The sequence below is a fragment of the Aphelocoma coerulescens genome, chromosome 18, assembly GCF_041296385.1.
Source record: "Aphelocoma coerulescens isolate FSJ_1873_10779 chromosome 18, UR_Acoe_1.0, whole genome shotgun sequence".
NCBI lineage: Eukaryota > Metazoa > Chordata > Aves > Passeriformes > Corvidae > Aphelocoma > Aphelocoma coerulescens.
This window is the reverse complement of record NC_091031.1, coordinates 11,419,214-11,436,938: the sequence shown is the minus strand read 5'-3', so window position 1 is coordinate 11,436,938 and position 17,725 is coordinate 11,419,214. Positions and strand designations below refer to the sequence as shown.

General features: G+C 61.1%; 2 protein-coding genes across 2 annotated transcripts; one reads left to right on the top strand and one right to left on the bottom strand.

The window, feature by feature from the left end:
• Positions 1 to 4,489: 4,489 nt before the first annotated feature.
• Positions 4,490 to 5,137, top strand: RNF222 (ring finger protein 222). The gene has a single exon (XM_069032977.1). It carries the CDS (start codon positions 4,490 to 4,492, stop codon positions 5,135 to 5,137), a length of 648 nt encoding a protein of 215 aa, XP_068889078.1.
• Positions 5,138 to 11,549: 6,412 nt separating this feature from the next.
• TMEM238L (transmembrane protein 238 like) lies at positions 11,550 to 17,134 on the bottom strand. Its single transcript, XM_069032530.1, has 2 exons — positions 16,711 to 17,134; positions 11,550 to 13,399 (listed from the first exon to the last, which is right to left on the bottom strand). The coding sequence occupies exon 1, from the start codon at positions 17,089 to 17,091 to the stop codon at positions 16,864 to 16,866; it is 228 nt and encodes a 75-aa protein (XP_068888631.1). The 5' UTR covers positions 17,092 to 17,134; the 3' UTR covers positions 11,550 to 13,399; positions 16,711 to 16,863.
• Between the last annotated feature and the right edge of the window lie 591 nt (positions 17,135 to 17,725).

Here is a 17,725-nt window from a genome sequence, read left to right as displayed (position 1 = left end):
ACACTCTGGCCTGTAACAGAGAAAGCCTTTGGAAAGGATTGATGCCAGTCTTATCACATTCATGTATATTTTAATTATGATTATCAGCAGAAGTCATAATTAATGACCATGGAATATCTCCATATTAAGAGCTATCAGGAGCAGCCCACACGATTTCATGGGGGTGACCTCAGTGCTTTTGTGGGAATCTCAGCCCAATTGCCAGCTGTCCAAAGGCTCCTTTTGCTGGCACTGATCCCACTTTCAGCAGAACTGTGCAGCTCGGTGATATTAAAGTCAGCAAAACTCTCAAGTATAAACCCATTTCCCAGGTTTTTTCACGAGGGAGTGTTCCTGAGGTCAGCCCTGCACCGTTTGCTGAGGCAGGACTTCAGCCTCCCGTGCTGGCACAGAGCTCCAAGGGAAGCAAAGTGCCCCAGGAAAGCTGTTTTGGACAAATCTCATCAAACTGCGCTGGGGGAGAACAAACACCACAAAAACTGGGATTTGCTGGCACAGGGGCTTGGACATCACACATCCTTCCCTGTTCTTGGGTAACAGAGTTATCAGAGACCTCCTGAGTAGCTACACCAGTAAAAAAGTGACTTTTCCAGCCCAGATGCAGCTGCATAAGCGTTCGGAGTGGCAAAATGAAAAGAATATAAAAATCCCACCATGGAGTGAGATGGTGCCGCCTCTTGCACCTGGGCCACCGTGGAACACTCCAGGCTGGGGGAAGAGGGGCTGGAAAACTGGGAAAGGCCCTGGGGGTGCTGGGGACAGCAGCTGGACACGAGCTGGGTGTGCCCAGGTGGGCAAATCCAAGGGCACCTGGGCTGTGCCAGCTTGGGGTGGCAGCAGGGCCAGGGCAGTGCCCGTCCCTGTGCTGGCACTGCTGGGGCACCTCCAGTGCCGGGGACAGCTCTGGGACAAGAGGGACACGGAGGGGCTGGAGCGAGGGAAGGGAAGGGAACGGAGCTGGGAAGGGGCTGGAGAGTTCCTGAGGGAGCTGGGAAAGGGGCTCAGCCTGGAGCAAAGGAGGCTCAGGGGGGACCTTGTGGCTCTGCACAAGTCCCTGACAGGAGGGGGCAGCCGGGGGGGTCGGGCTCTGCTGCCAGGGAACAGGGACAGGAGGAGAGGGAACAGCCTCAGGCTGGGCCAGGGGAGGCTCAGGGTGGATATTGGGGAGATTCCTTCATGGAAAGGGCGCTCAGGCCTTGGCACAGCTGCCCAGGGAGGTTTGGAGTGCCCACCCCTGGGAGTGCTCCAACACCTGTGGCTGTGGCATGGGCGGACGTGGCCAGCGGTGGCCGTGGTGGTGCTGGTTGCACTCAGTGATCTCCGAGGTCTTTTCCAGCCTTGATTCCGCTCTCAAGGCAGCCCCACGGAGGAGCAGCACAGAAGGCACCCCCAGGCTGCGAACCCGTATCCCCCCAAAAAGAGGAAAGAAAAAACACTCACCTTTCTCGAGGTTTTGGTGCACAAGGCTTTACGTGTTTAATGACCGCGGTACCTCAGGGAGCCTTTTCTTCCCTTTCTTTTCGCTGTGTCTCCTCTCTTGCCCTCTGGGTGTTTGTGAACCCCCCGGACCCCGCTGGGATCACAAAGCAAGGCCGCCAAAAGCGGGAGGGGCCCCCCCGCTCGGGGTTCCCGGGAGATCCCAGAGTTGAGGCTTTATCCCCGTACGGGCCCAAATTGTGAAAAACGAGGTTTATTCTTTGTAAAATTATAAGGAAAGTTTAAGAAAAGGGACAATTAGGAGACAACAGCACAAAGGGCGCTAGGGCCGGGTGCTTGGGCAGAGCCAAAGGCGCACCTTGACAGCCAAAAGATCGGCTTTAAAAATACAGCGCTTATTTTTATTCATCACCATCATGCATCATTCATTAATTCTTTGGAGTTGCTGAGTATCATCTTATCAGTCTTATCTTTTTCCTTGGCTCCGTTCCGTCTGGTTTCGGGTTCTTTTATTCTGATAAAATTTTCCAGGAATGTGAAGACCCCCCCATCCTTCCCAAACTGAGCACCCAAACTACAGCCATTCTACAGCGTTACATTACAGAACCTCGGCAAAGCTTTTCTCACATTAAGGAACATAGAAAAACCAACACCACAATCCATCCATAACAATGATGGAACACGCGAAAAGCCAACATCACAACACCGTTCGGAACAGAGGGATCAGCGGCAGAGCCCCGGCCGTGGGCTGGGGGAATAAACATCTCTGAAACATCTACCAACGATCTGTCCATATATATTTCCTTTCCACGGGACTCCTGGTTTGATGTAGGCGTGTTACAGTATCCCTGCTGTAACAGGCTTCCACCTGCACGTGGCCAGTGGTGGCCAATGAGCCACCTGAAGCTGCTGAGATGGCCAAGCATGGGGCTCCTGCCTGCCCTGAGCCCACGGAGCTCCTGCTGCACCTGGACCGCGGTTCAGGGAGATGCTGGGAGACCGCAGGGCAGGGACACAACAGCAGAGCCCCCCTGGCTGCTCGAGGGTCTTTGCTGGGTCACTCACTGTCACCCGGGGCTCCGGGCCCGTCTGAGCACACGGGACAGGGACTGCAGGGCTGGGGGGAGTGTTTGGGGTGTGGAAGGGGAGGGGGCTTGGGGACAAGGATGAGGGCAGCGGGGGTGAGGAGCCCAGGCCAGGTGCAGGACCCGGTGCAGGATGCGCAGCTCGCCCAGCCCTGCAGCCCCAGAGGGGTCCCGGCACCCCTTCAGTGCCGGATTCCTTGCGATTGACCCCACAGGGACGAGCCCGGGGACACCGGGGAAGGCAAGACCGTGCCTCCCGTCCCTGCCCCCGACGCCTGACTCCAGCTCCTCGCCCACTCCCTGGCCAAGCGGGCCAATGCGAGCCCTTTAAAGCCCGAACGGGTTCCTCCGCATTCACTCGGCGGAGCTGGCCCTGCCCTGTCCCCGCTCCAGCCCTTGCACAACGCGCCCTCCCCAGACGCAGCCGGCACCGGGTGTCCCAAAGGTGTCCCGGTGCTCTCCCGGGCCAGCCCCGTGTCTGGGGACAGCCGCGCATGGAGGGGCCGCTGCCCTGGGGCCCCACAGCAGGTAAGGGGACTTTGGGGCGCGGGGGAGCAGGGGGCGAGGGCTCCCTGGGGAGCAGCAATCGCTGATCCCTCCTGAAGCAGAGCAGGAGCCTGGATCTGTTCTCGTGCCTGAGGAGGGGGCGGCTCGTGGTGCTCTTGTGGCCGTGCCGGGACAGGGTGACTCCCCCGCAGGAGGAGGGCAGGGGATGGCAGAACCTCCAGATCGGCTGGGAGGGTGTCCGTGGCACTGTCACGCGTGAGAAAAGGGCTGCGGGCTGGGCTGGGTCTGGAAACGCCGCCAGGTTCTGGAAAAACCTGCAGCTGTGATGGTCTGGTTCCCGAGCTGGTCTGAGAGAAGGGAGCTGAGCTGAGCATCTCCCCTTTCCCTTCTCTGCTCTGCGCCGCCCCTTCCCTGCCCGGGGAGATGCAGGGCAGAGCTTCAGCCCCAGCCCAGGCACAGATCTGGGGCTCAGAGCACCCCACAGTGCCCCTCACCCGGGGCTCAGAGCACCCCACAGTGCCCCACACCCGGGGCTCAGAGCACCCCACAGTGCCCCGTGCCGGGGCTCAGAGCACCCCACAGTACCCCACACCCGGGGCTCAGAGCACCCCACAGTGCCCCGTACCCGGGGCTCAGAGCACCCCACAGTGCCCCACACCCGGGGCTCAGAGCACCCCACAGTGCCCCACGCCGCGGCTAGGGTGGGGCAGCTGAGCTCTGCGCTGCTCTCTGACTAACCCTGACACAGCTCCAGCCTCCCTGGCTGCACCCAGCTCCGGCCTGAGCGTGGACACGGCCTGGAGATGCCATGGCCTGGCCACCAGCCCGGGCCACCAGCCCCCATCAGCCTGGAAGGAGCCCGGTGTGGGGTTTGCTGCCTGCCCTGGCTGTGTCACCTCCCCCTCTGTCCCTTGAGGCTCCCGCCTGCTCCACCAACCTGGCTGCTCCACGCTCCCCCTGTCCCCCCTGAGCTCTCCGGGGTGGGAGCATCTCCCTGTCCTTGGCAGGTTCCATGGTGGGGTGGGAATTCCCAGCTCCCAGCAGCTGCAGCTGAGCACAGAGGCACTCGTGACACAGCCTGTGCCTGGAATGACACGGTCTGCCCCGGGAATTCCGCACCCACGGCTCCAGCCAGGGGCTCAGCCCTCGGCCCCTGTGGTTTTGCAGCCAGGGATTATTGCCCTGGAGGGCTCTGTAGCTGAGATCCTCCCATCATCTGTCCCTTGCCCCCAGGGCCGCACTGGGAGGTTTAATGCTGCTGAGAGTGCCCTGCCCTGTGCAGGCCGTGCCAGGCGGCCGTCCCCTCCTTCTGTGAGGGTGAAGGGCAGTGGCAGGAGAGCAGGGAGGAGGAGGAGGAGGGATGAAGAGATGGACTGTGTTAATCCCTGTCACCCAGCCCCTGATAACCCCTCGTGCCTGTCCCTGGCAGCCGAGCAGCTCCCGCGGCCACCGCAGCAGGGATGTCGGAGACCTCCTCCAGCAAGGACGAAGCCCCGGCCGAGTGCCCCGTGTGCTACGAGAAGTTCCAGCCCCTGGAGGCCACGCACCGGCGGCTCAGCTGCGGCCACACCTTCTGCCACGACTGCCTGGTGAAGTGCCTGCTGTCGGCCAAGCTGGACGGGCACATCCAGAGCAGCATCATCTGCCCCGTGTGCCGCTACGTCACCTTTCTCAGCAAGAAGAAGGCTCTGTGGCCGCCCAGGGCGGGCACCAACCCCCGGGCGCTGGAGATGCCTCTGTCGCCGTCCTCCTTGTCCCACCTGGCCAAAAGTGAGGCCAGCAACACGCTGGTGGTGCCCAGTCACTTCGTGATGCCGGTGCAGAGCCTGGAGCGGTGCTCGGCGGGCCCACAGGGGCTCCCGGGGGTGCTGGCACGGGAAGCTCACATCTTCGTCATCAGCGACCACGGGATGCCGCTGGTGGCCGCGGACTGCGGCTCCCTGGGCGGGAGGAGCAGGGCGGACACGGCCAGCTCGGTGTCGTCCAGCCCGGCCCTGGGGCTGAAGTGCTGCCAGTCGCCCATGGCCCTGGCCGTGATGCTCGTCCTGACCGTGGCCATGCTGGCGGCCGTGCTGCCGTGGCTGCTGCTGGTCAAGAGGGACTTGTAGCAGGGATGGGATCAGCTGGGACACCAGGGTGGTGTCACTGGTGCTAGGACAGAGCTGGAGCCTCTCTCTAAAGGCTCCTGGAGAAAGCCCAGAAGCAGCTTCAGGTGAAGCTCTCTCATCTGAACGGACTTTCAGACCTTCCTGCAGCTCACCAGGTGCTCACGGTGTCACTGGTGGCATTTTCTGTCCCTTTTTGTTGAAATATGGCAGGACACACCCTGCTGGTGGCTTCCTGCAGGGTCTCGGTGGAGAGGATCCTCCTGCACCCTGTGACAGCCCCTGCAGGGCCCGACGGGGCTGGGCTGGTCCTGCCCAGCTCCTCCCCAGCTCCGGGCAGGCTGCGACTGGCATCAAGCACAGCCAAGGGCTCTGTGCACCAGAGGATGAGGGCTGCCAGGCTGTGGGGCTGCTGGAGGCCCCCAAGCTCCCGGGATGTTTGGATCATTGTGATGCAGCCAGCCTGGAGCAGAAACTCATGGCTTCCATCCCAGGGATGGATGAAGCAGAGCCTGCAGCTGCTGGGCACGAGGGCAGTGAAACCGGAGGATGGAGAGAGTGATGCTGGCCCTGCTGAACTCACCCTCCCCTGTGCCAGCCTCCCTGCAGTGCCATGGCATGGGAAGGGAAGACAGCTCATCCCACAGGCAGTCCCAGCCGTGCCCTCCCTCACCTCTCTCTGAGCTCCCCAGGGTGGTGGCCGTCCTCCCATTGTCACAGCGTCCCTCCTGCCCTGGTGACCCGGGGACAGGGGTTGGGGTGAAGGGTAGGAAGTAAACCCAAGTTCTGACCACCATAAAGGGGCAGATTTGGGATCCCACCCTGCTGTCCTTGCCAGAGCCCCGTGGCAGAGTGACATTTCCTTGTCCCTGTATCCCACTCCTGAGGTCTCACAGCCAAGGACCCATTTTCACCTGTGCCAAACAGGCTGGGCACTGCTCAGTCCCCCAAACCTCCTGGCTTTGCCCTCTTGGGACTGGTCCCACCTGAGGGGTCCCCAGTGTCAGCCCCCAGCCCAGGGCCCCCCTTTGGGAGGGCAGTGGGCAGCAGGGAGGCACAGCTGGGATTTGGGAGTCTCTGTGCCTGCCCTCAGGGGAGGGGGAAGGGGGCTGCTGGACACCCCTGCTGGTGCTGGAGCCACTCGTGGCATTTATCCCCAGCCCAGTCTGCACCTTCCTCACCTTTGTCCTCCTGACCCAGTCCCTGGCCCCGTGGGTGCTGCTCTCACTCTGTCACCAGGGAATGTGTCACTTCATGGGCACTCAGTGTGAGCAGGGCGTCCCTCAGTGTCACCCCAATATGAGCAGGGCGTCCCTCAGTGTCACCCCAATGTGAACAGGGCATCTCACTGTCCCCCATTGCGAGCAGAGCATCCCTCAGTGTCACCTCAATGTGAGCAGGACATCCCTCAGTGTCCCCCGATGTGAGCAGGGCATCCCTCAGTGTCCCCCAATGTGAGCAGGATGTCCCTCACCATCACCCCAACGTGAGCAGGATGTGATCACCCCACAGGAGGTGACAGTGGGGCACAGGGCTGGCACAGGCTTCCCATGCTCCCAGGGGAGGGACAAACATCTCCAGCAGTGCCACCGAGGTGGCTTTGGGACCAGACAGAACTTTTCAGGGCAGCAAATAAGAACCACTTGGGGCTGGGAAGGGGCAGCAGTGTGGGGCAGAGGAGCTGATGGTGTCCCCTGCCATCCCTGGGGTCACAGCTGGGCACACTGCCCTGCTGGGTTGCTGCTCCCTGTGATGTTCCTGCACTCCCCCAGCCCCGCCTCAGTGTCCCCACCCAAACCTGGTGTGCCATGACCCCGACCCCTGCGTGAAGCACTGGGGAAAAGTGCCTGAGACACCGCCCTGGAATGGAGACCCTGTTTCATAAGAAATGATGATCTGATCGTGACGTGTCCATGCCTCATTATTTAATAATAAACCCTGTTATTAGTCTGTCGGGGCAATTAATGCAGGGTGCCAGGGCACCAGCCCCTTGGCACAGGGCTGCTGGGAGGTGGCCCAGGGTGGCTGCAGCCCTGGAGATATTTGGGAAGGCAGTGGGGACCGGGAAGAGCTCCAGTGGCAGCACCGGGAGGGGATGGGGGTGGCTTGTGCTGTGTCAGGGGCACGCACAGGACCGGGGGAGGGGGGACCGAGGCTGGGGGCTCATCCATGGGGAGGGTTCGGGGGCATCACCCCTGCGGAGGAGAGGAGGGTGTTTCCCACAGGGTGGCACTGCTCGGCCAGGGATGGCAGGGCCGGGCAGATGGAACTGGAGAGATCCCGGGAAACGCCGTGCCGAGCACCCCGTCCCCACCTCGCACCGCCTTCCTCGTGCCTGATCTGTCCCTGCTCCCGTGCCGCACCTGGCCCAGGTACCCTCGGGCTCCTGGCACACAGCTCTGCTTGGGATTCCATCTGGGAGCTGCTGGCTTCTCCTGGCCCCATCCTGCCTGCCCTGGGTGCCCTGGCTCCATCGTGCCTGTGTGTCACTAATGTCCCACCCCAAGTGTCCCCTTGAATCACAGCCCACCCTGCGGCTCCCATCGGGCCCAGCCCTGCTGCCCCTCTCCCCTTCCCATCCCTGGAAAGGGCAGGATTCTCCCATCCCCTGTCTCACGGGTGACACTGGAGCCCTGTCCCCTGCCCAGTGTCCAGGCTCTGGTCAGCAGCAGCCAGAGGTCACCCAAGGCCAGTGGAGTGCATGGGCCGGGTGACCCCGAGAGCCCATTAGGGCAATTATGGCCTGATGGGAGTGTGGGGAGGGAGCCAGGGGCTCTGCTGCGGCTGGGGAAGGCTGGGGCTGCACACACAGACCTCAGCTAATGGCGCTGGCGTGGCTGCAGGGCCGGGGACAGGGTGAGGGGCTGGGAGGTGCACAGACAGGCGAGTGGATGTGCACAGCTCTCCAGGAGGGATGGGCAGCAAAGTGGGCGTGGGGATGGTCCACAGGATTATCCGAGGGAACCTAAGCCTTGCCACCACACTGTGACCCTCATGAGCCCCTCCGTGGTGATGTGGCACCTCGAGCTGTGCGAACCCCAGGTCACGGTCCCAGTTCTAGGGGCTCAGTTCTGGGATGTCCTTACGGACAGGAGAGGGTCCCAGGGAACCGCGGCCAGTGCTGCAAAGGGACAGAGCCCGACTGGCTGAGGGGCTGGCCAGGCTTCCTGAGGCAGATTTAACATTCCTCCTGCAGAACATCCACCAGAAACTCTGCCAGTCCTGAGTCATCCTCCAGCACTGCCTCACCCACCAGCCATGGATCCTCCTCTGCAGGAGCTGTCCTGCAGGCAGGGAGCACACCCTGCTCGCTGGGCTGCAGCTCCAGCTGGTGCTGGGACATCCCCAGGTGTCCTCTGCCACCTCTTTCCCTTCCTCTGCCTAAAGCTAGGCTCTGTGCAGGCCCTGCCGTGCCCCAGCTGTGCCCGTGGGTGCCCCTGAGCTCAGCTGGGCTGTGGCCGCTCCATCAGGGTCCTGGCAGATCCTGGCTTGTGCCATTTCCCTGGCTGCAGAGCACACCTGCCCGCCTACACTCCAGCTCCGGTCTCTGCAGGATGGCAGCAGGCTCTGAGCCCCAGCAATGGCCAAGTAATGCATCATTAGCAGCAGAAGGTGGCACTTTTATGGCACGGGGATGGGAGGAGTGGGAATTGTGCAGGCCCAGGAGTGCTCGCTGGGCAGGCACGGCTGCAGCTCCATTAGGAAGCGGCCTCAGGGAGCCCCGGCTCCATCAGCCAGATCTGGCCATGAATAATAGAGGAGGAGGCTCCTCCAAGCTCCCTGTCCTGCCCTGCCCTGCCCTGCCCTGCCTGGAGAGCCACGAGCAGCTGGGAGCTGGAGTGGGGCTGGGCCGGTGTGGGACATGGACAGGAGGTGACACTGACCTGGCTGTCCCTGCCCCTGGGGCTCTCCAAGGTCCCGTTGGCTCCATCTCCAGCACGGGGCCCATTCCCTTTTCCACCGTCCACCCTTTTCCACTGTCCACCCTTTTCCACCGTCCATCCTGCGGCCCTGGGTGGCTTTTCTCCCGGGGCTCTGCAGGACACGGGGGTTTCCTGAGCCTACATCGAGCCTGGAGGTTTGGCAGTGCCCGAGGGGCTCAGCCGCTGTCCCCACTGTGCCACCAGTGCCCACGGCAGGGGTGGCTCACCGCGACGAGATCCCCGAGCCCTCTCTGAGGGATCACGGGGACAGGAGCGGGGCTGGAGCTGTCCCGTGGTGAGGGGCTGATTTCTGTCCCTGTGGCTGTTGGCGGAGGGGCAAAGCTGAGGGGCAGAGGAGGGTGGGCCCAGCCCTGCCCTTCTCGGCACTGCCAGTGTCACATCAGCACCCTGGGACTCCTCCTGCTCAGCTGCCTGGGCTGGCTTTACACTTCCCTGTGTCATCCTTACAGATCCTTTTTGTCAAAAACTCAGTGATCTACCGTGGAAAACCCCTGGAATACCATCAGAGGTGTCTGCACTCTCCTTCCAGTAATGGCTGGCAAAGGCCAGCAAATGCATTTTCTGGGAAGAGCTGCTTTTGAACGGGTTTTGCCTTAACTCATGCCCCTTTTTGCAGCAGGAAATTGAGCTGGAAAAGCCATTTTCCTTGTCTCCGGAGTGATTTATCTGCCGGCTGATGGCAAATCTCCCCTGTGGCAGAGCTGCGGGGCACCAATGCCCTGGGCACGCCCAGATCCTGGGACAGGAGCCCTTCCTGCAGCCAGGCTGAGGACAAGCAGGGTTTGGAATCCCCCATGGGATGCCTGAGGGAGGGATTCAGGGGTTTAGTGAAAAGCTGAGAAATGTTCCTGTGGGACAGGAAAGCCTGGGGTCACTTTACTTAACTCAGGTGTGGACCCTGGTAGGAAACCCTCCTTGGATGCCTCAGGGGTGGGAGCTGGCAGCTCCTGGCACAATCCAGGGTTGCAGGTGGCTGCTGTGACATCTGCAGGATCTGCAGGGACCCTTGTGGCAGCACCTCCTTGGGGACAGCTGACGACTGTGGCTGCTGGAGCGAGATGTCACCTCCAGCCACACCTGGACCCTGCCTGCTGGAAGGGTTTTGGTCCCAAAGTTTTCATTCCCTGTGCACTGGCTGTGCTGAGAGTGGGTGGGGAGCAGCCACGAGGCCCTGTTGAGCATCAGTAACCGCAGCCACAAATTATTTGGTGGCCACTCAGGGGAAGCAGTAGCCACGAGCCCCAGATGGGCAGCGGGGTCACCCAGGATGGACAGCAGGGTCTCCCAGCTGTCACTGGTGTGGTGGTGGTGGGTTTCCTCCCTGCCTGGCTCTGGAGCAGCAGCGAGTTCCAGGATGCCCAGGGATGCTGAGGGATGCACAGAGATGCCCAGGGATGTTCAAAAGATGCCTGGAGATTTTCTGGGATGCCCAGGGGTGCTGTGTGCCTCCAGGAGCTGCCCACCAGCTCCACACATGGTGCTGCAGTGAGTGAGCCCCAGGCAGGCTCCGCTGGCCCTGGTGACACCGGCTGTGGTGACACTGGCCCATGGTGACACCGGCTGTGGTGACACCGGCCCGTCCCCCATCCCCCGCGGAACCTTCCGAAGGAGCAGCAATGAACTCATTCAGTGGGAGCCCCGCCAGGCTCGGAGAACATGAAGGGAGCCCAAGCCGGTGACGGGGCGAGGTGGGACCCCCGGCACTGGCCAGCCTCCCCTGCCCTGGCGGCCCCGGGACAGCGGCTGAGCCGCAGTGGCACCTGATGGGACAGGAAAAGGAGCTGGCCCGGAGTGCAGAGGGCGCAGGAGCTGCTCCTCCTGCCGAATCCCACCCCAAAGCATCCCTCAGCCCCAGCACCTCCAGGGCTGGGGAGGGTTAAATCCCAGTTCGGAACCCATCCCTCCAGCTCGGCTGTGCTGGAACCAGCTGGGACCGGGGCCGTGGCAGGGACCGGGCATCCCCCTGCTCCCGGCTGGGAGGGACGGGGGTGGCTGCAGGAGGGGCTGTGCTGGGAGAACCAGTTCCTCCAGGATGTGCGAATCCTGCTCGTCCCCCACCCCAGCACCCGGCTGCAGGGGGCTGGGCAGGTCCGGCGGGCAGGAGGAGTTTGGGGTCCCCTGTCAGGTCAGAGGGTGCCGGTCCCTCTCCACCCCCCTGTCAGCAGGGGCAGCCCAGCATTTTCCCGGACAGTTCATTTGGTGAAAGCCCTGGCTGCAGGCTGTGTCCTTCCTGGGGTGTGGATCTGGCCGTGCCTGGCGCGCTGCCCTGGCGAGGGCTGGCTTTGCCCGGGGCAGAGGGCACTCGCTGCAGAGATAGCACCTCTGCTTATCTCGGTGATAAGGCTCCTGAACGCCCGACACCAGCTTCCAGAGCGTTAGGAACCTGCGAAAATCTCGGAGATCCTCTTGACATGGTTTTGTATTTGCAGAGAAAAGAATTAATTAAAGTCCCACTGCCTCATTGATCGCAAATGCAGCAGAGACAACAGTGCCTGTATTTACTAAAGATAATTTTTTTAAAGACTTCCTTGCACTGGAGGGGTCTCTCCACATTGCCAGAGAGGGGTTAATGATGCTGCTGTTTGCCACTGATGGCCTGAATTATCCCACAAGTGCTCCCCCAATTTCCATCTCTCACCCCGCCTCGTGTGAGAGCTGCTCCTCCACGGAGTCCCTGCAACCAGAGGTCCCTGTTCACCCCACCGCCCCTGCCAGGGGACAAACAGATTTGGGGAGGAAGGCAGCAGCTTTAGGGAAACAGTCCCAGAGAGATGGCACCAAACTGGTGTTCCCAGAACAGAACAAACCCCCTGGCACAGGCTCTGCATCCCTTAGTGGGCCAGCTCTCTGCTGGATGCTCTGGGGAACAGGGAGGAGGTTCCTGTCCTATCCAGGGCAGGATTGGGGCACAAATGTGCCTCCGTTTCAAACCGAAGTCATTTCAGAGCTTTGAGGCTGTGGGTCCTGCCCAGCCCAGCCGTGGAGGGGAGCAGGGAGCTTTCCTGCCCTGCTTGGAAGACAGGATGGTTTGAGAGCTACAGGGAACACCAGACACCTCCTCGTGGCAGGGTCTGAGGTGCCAGCCCTGCCACCAGCCTCGTGCCCCAGGAACTGGAGGCAGAGGAGAGCTGCTGGTTCCCCCCCAAAGCTCCCACACTGAGCAACACCCCCCAAACCCCACTGCCCCTGCTGTGGGGGCAAAGTGCTAAAACCAGGGACAGCAAGGACACCAAAGGCCTGATGTCACCTGCAAAGTCCTGCCTGGCCCAGGCTGGGGGCTGGGCAGTGGGGAAGGTGAGTGTCCAAGTCCCTGAGTGTCTGAGTCCCTGAGTGTCCGAGTCCCTGAGTGCCAGCACTGTCCTGCCAGCTGGTCTGCAGAGAAGAACCAGATTCCACCTCAGAGCAGATTCTCCAGGGCAGGAAATCACAATGAAATAAATTCTGGTGAAGTTTTAAACAGCTGAGAGAGGTGTCTGCAAAGGAAAGTGCTGAACAGCCTCTAGGTTGTTACATGTTCCATAGGTGTTATAAACGCTTCCATCCCACACAAGTGTCTTCCTGGTCAGCTGAACTCTGCATCAGGAACACAGGGGAGTGGAGATGTGGGAGACCAGGAGACCACTCCTCTCCCCTGAGCTTTGGATTTGGAGTGAGCCAGGGGTTTGTTCCCGTGCTGAGCCAGCCCTGGTTTGGCAGCTGAAGCGCTGAATCCTCTCCTGGCCTTTGCAGCTCCCCAGCAGCTCTTTGGACTGAGGTCTGAATATTTCCTGAAGTGCCCTTAGAGAGTGCCTTGGACCTTGAGTAGAACAGAGCTGACACCTCCAGCTTTGGGATTTTGCTTTGGGAACCCTCTGTCCTGTCTGATTTTGTTGTCTGTCTCTCCCATCACTGCACAGAGCAGGTCCCAGCCCGGGCACTCAGCTGCACCTCGGGCCGTCTGTCCAGGTGTGAGCCCTGCTGGCCCATCACACTCCTCCAGTGAGGTTGGCAGAGCTGTCAGCCGGACCCTGTGGGTCTGTGGCCCCTGGCTGGGACAGTGGGAAGAGGCTCTGTGGCCACCAGGCTGCTCGTGCTGTGCCCTCTGAGCCCGCAGCGGGCAGGGGGTGAGCGCAAAGTGATGGCAGAGGATGCAAAAGGGTTGTCCATCCTTCAGGGGGTGTCCTGAGTGGCTGTGGCAGTGTCCCCAGCACAGCAGAGGGACACAGCTCCTGCTGTGCTCTCAGTGCTGGTTGTGCAAGAGCAGCACAGCAGAGTCCTTGTGCGGAGCTGCTCCTCTTCCTCTGCTCACTCCTGACATCCACGCTTGTCCTTTCCTCTCTCCCTGTAAACAGAGAGTGGAAGGAGCTGTGAATGCTTTAAAAGACCCTGATAATAGCTGAGAAGTTCAAGATCTTTCAATAAAGATGTGAAATCAAAACACTGGGACTCAGGGGACCATTTCCCACCAGACAGACCCCAGACAGAAGCACCAGGGCTGCCCAGGGTGCCCAGGGATATTCAGGATCAGCCCAGCTCCAGATACGAGTGAGGCTGGTAACATTTCAGCACAAAAGGAGGATTTTTCCCTCCCTGGAAGATCCAGACTCAGGAGCAAACACCCGGCACTGCTGAGGCTGGTATTCCCCTGGTCCCGGTGCCCAGTGAGGGATCCATGGCAGTGATGCCATCCAGGGGATGAGTGGGAGGGAGCCCAGACTGCTGAGAGCAGGTCCAGGTCACGAGAGGGGACTCCTGGAGTCACCCCACAGCATTTTGGGGTTGCAGTATCAGCGCAGGAAGCACTGGAGGCTGCTGGGCTTCGGGCCACCGGTGTCACTGGGGTGACTGGGGGAGCACAGGCTGGTCAGGGAGCAGAGGGAGCTGCTGGTTCCCGGTGCCCATGTGGGCTCTGTGCCATGGCCACGGGGCTGTGCCAAACCCAAGGATCTGGAACAGCCCCCAGCATGGAGCAAACAGACCGAGCACAAAACCACAAAAGCCCAGAGGGAAAGATAAGCCCTGGGCCTGGGCCAGTGCTCCCAGTGCTGCCCAGCACCGAGGGATGGGGACCCACAGGTGCTTCACCCACTCCTGTCCTGCCACTGGGGCTGTCAGGAGCGGACTCTGCTCCAGCCTGAGGGATTTGGGGACAGCAGAAGAGGGAAGGAGCTGTGTCCCTGCGATGGAAAGGACACTGGAGACCATCAGAGCTGGTGCTCTGGAGGTGCTGGTGCGTGCAGGGTCACGGCACAGAGGGTCAGGAGAAATCCCACGGCCCCTGCCCATGAGCACACACAACTGGGAGGTTTTCCCTCTCTTGCTGGGCCTGGCTGGTTGCTCCTGCCTGTGCCTGAGGGACACTGGAGTCACCACGTCCTGCCTGTGCCTGTGTCCCTCTGTGCCAGCCTGGGAGAGGTGAAGGATGCTGAAGGCACCTTGCACACAGAGACGTGTCTGGGTTTGGTTTGTGCACCCCGTGCCCACATTCATCCTCTGGGCGACTGTCACAGACCCAGGCGGAGCAGAGAGGGGAAACGTGCGAGCAGTGGCGTGCGGGATGCTGGGGCTCCCCAGCGTGTGGTGGTGCACGGGGAGCCTCTGCTCCTCCACGGGACTGGGTACAGGCTCCTGAATGCATCCAGGAGGTCCAGGCACACGGCTGACAGCACTTTCCCGTGTGGCAATCACCCTCCACCCCTCTCCATCCCCAAACCATCCCCTGGCCGTGCTGGTGAAGCACGGGGCATCGTCCAGTGCCAGGTGCTGGCAGCGACTTTGCCCCCGAAAGCTCCGTTCGGGACTGTCTGTCCCACCAGCCCGGGAGGCAGGAGGGACCCGCGGGGACAGGGATCTCGCCCCAGGTCCCGCGGGGTTCCCTGGGCAACGGCCCCGGCTTCCTGGATGTTGTCCCCGAGCGCCACACCCAGGCACGCACCCAGCGAGGGACAGACCTTGAAGGGTGACAAAGCCCTCGGCCAGGATTTACAGGCTGGATTGACAGGCTCAGCACCGGCAATTAAAAATCCCCGAGCAAATAAAGGAGGGTGTGGGTTGCTGCTGCCCTTCCTTCTCTACAGCTGCAGGATCCGACTGATGCTTGTCCCGGGTTCTTATCCTGAGGCACATCAAGGAAATTCCTGAAGTACCTAGTCCAAAGGGCACAGGGGTGGAAAACCACCCGGAGACCTGGTGAGGGCAAAGTTGAACTCCTGGCCTGGGCACCCTGGCGAGTGCAGGGCTGTAAAACACTGTGACCCACACGGCAGCTGCCCCTCACAGGGCAGAGCCAGGAAAACCTCGGGTCTGTCTCTTGTGGTCACTGCCAAGAGGAGAGGAAATCAAGGGAAAAATAAGTAAATGACAAAAAAGCATCTCCCTGGGTGTGAGAGGCTTTGCAGAGAGCTGTGCAGGGCAATGTCCCTGTCGTGGCTCGCAGGCGGGGACAGTCACTGGCAGTGAGATGCTGACAGGGAGCAGAACCCTGACACTCACCCGTGTGCCAGTGGGGACGTCTCCCCATCTCTGCTCCTCGCTGCCTCACTCTGCATTGAACCCATCCTCCTTGGCTGGCTCTTGGTGTGGGTGCACGGTTGGCTCGTGGCTGGGGCACCCTCCTGCTGTCACCTCCCTGTGCCACGTGCAGCTCCGAGCACTGTGGGGCTACTCCTCGTTTACCTCGGGCTAATTGGCTCCCCCATCCTGCCCAGCACAGGAGGAACATCCCCGGGATGCTGGGAGCCAGGAGAACACCATCCCTGCTCTCCAACACTCAGACACCTCCAACTCCCCTAGGATTTGGTGTTGCTGCTTTCACATTGGGACAAAACGGAGCCCTCTGAGCTTCCCAGGTCAGACCAGCCCCTGCAGGCACTGCTGATGCTCTGTGGTCCCTCTTGCTGTAGGACCAGGCTGCAGACACCAGGCAAGACCTGGCCTTTCTGCCCCTTGGGCAGCTGCCAAACCAGCCAGGCATGTTCTAGACAAGCCCGAGATTAACAGGGCCCAATCTCAGAGCTGATGTTCAAACATGGCACTTTGTACGCGGTTTCCGTGTGCTCAGCATTTGTCACCGGGCTCTTACAGCCCATCAGAGCACTGCCTTGGTGGCACAACTTTCACCTGGGTTTCACTGCTCCCCATCTCTCTGCTGGGAAAACATTCCCTGTAGGGAGAACCCTGGCGGCAGCGCCCAGGGTGTGATGAGGTACACAGGGGCAGCTGGGGTTGCTCCCTCACACCTTACACAGAAGTTCTGGTGCTAAACCCTGGATTATCCTTATTGACTTTCCCTGTTTGCCCAGGGTGGATGGCCAGGGTGGCTCATGCTCCTTGTCACTCTGCTCCACAAAGCTGTCACGAGAGAGCAGCAGCTCTGCAGGACCCTCCTCTCCCAGCACCATCTGACGGGAAGCACCGAGGAATTACACCCCAGACAACAGCTCCCTCCAAACTCCACCAAAACCCACTCCCAAAATCCCTTCATCTCATCAAAACCAACTTCCCGTCCATCGTTAATCCTTCCCAGAGCATTTTAAAATCTAATCTTACTCCTGAGAGCGCCTGTCACCAGCAGGAAGCTCCGGCTGCCCCGCCAGGACCTCTGCATTCCCCCACACCAGCCAAGCATCCCTGTGCCCGCTGAGCTGTGGGTACCTTTCCCCTGAGGGTCCATCTGGCTGCTCGATGCTGTGAGGACCAGCAGGCCCTTCCCTTCAGTCTCTTTCGGGTGCTCTTCACCAGCTGAGGGATGCTTTGGATCATCCCAGCCGCTGCTCCGAGGGCAAGTCCCCGCTGTGGCTCCGTGGCTCAGCTGCACCCCAGCTCCCGGAGGGGCACCTCGATGTTGAAGGTGTACCAGAAGACCCAGAAGACGAGGCTGAAGGCCAGCAGCAGGGCCCCCAGGTAGACGAAGAAGTCCCAGGAGCTGATGGGAGCCAAGATGCCCAGGAGGAGGATGAGGAGCCCCACGGCGTCGCAGAGCAGGGCCAGGAGGGCGATGGCAGCGCAGCGGCCCAGCAGCCCCCGCAGGCGCATGGTGCAGCCCCGAGCCCCTCAGGGCGGCGGGGGGAGCAGCATCCCTGCGCTGCCTCCCGTGCCTCTGCTGCGGGCTGCCAAGAGGAAGTACAAATGTCTCAACACACCTTGCAGAACAATCGGGAGGCAGCGCACGATACAGCTTTAACCGTTTCATGGCCCTGCCTCTGCCTGGCCCCAGCAGATCCCAGGGGAATTCCGTGTGTGCCCACCCCGGGATGCTCTGCGGTCATCCAGGTGGGGCTGCTTCACATCCAGTCTGTCCCAGAGGTGCAAATCTGCCCCTGACCAGCCCACAGCCCTGGGATTTGAGACCCAGGGCACCTTGTGTGACTTCTGGGCAGCATCCACGCAGGGAAGTCCGCAGGACACTGGCTCTGACATCCCAGGGACAACCTGGACACATCCTGCTATTCCCCTCTCCTTACGGGTAAACTGAGGCACAGGAATTTCTCCAGAATGCCAAAAATACATCATCCCTGCAACCCCTCCAAAGAGCAGGTCTTGCTGGAGAGCACCCATCAAACCACCTGTGCCATTGCCCATCCCGAAAATGTGACACCAGGAAGCCAGTGAGGAACCCCTGAATCAGCCAAAATCCCCCAGAGCTCCCGGCTGGTCTCTGAGCAGCCAG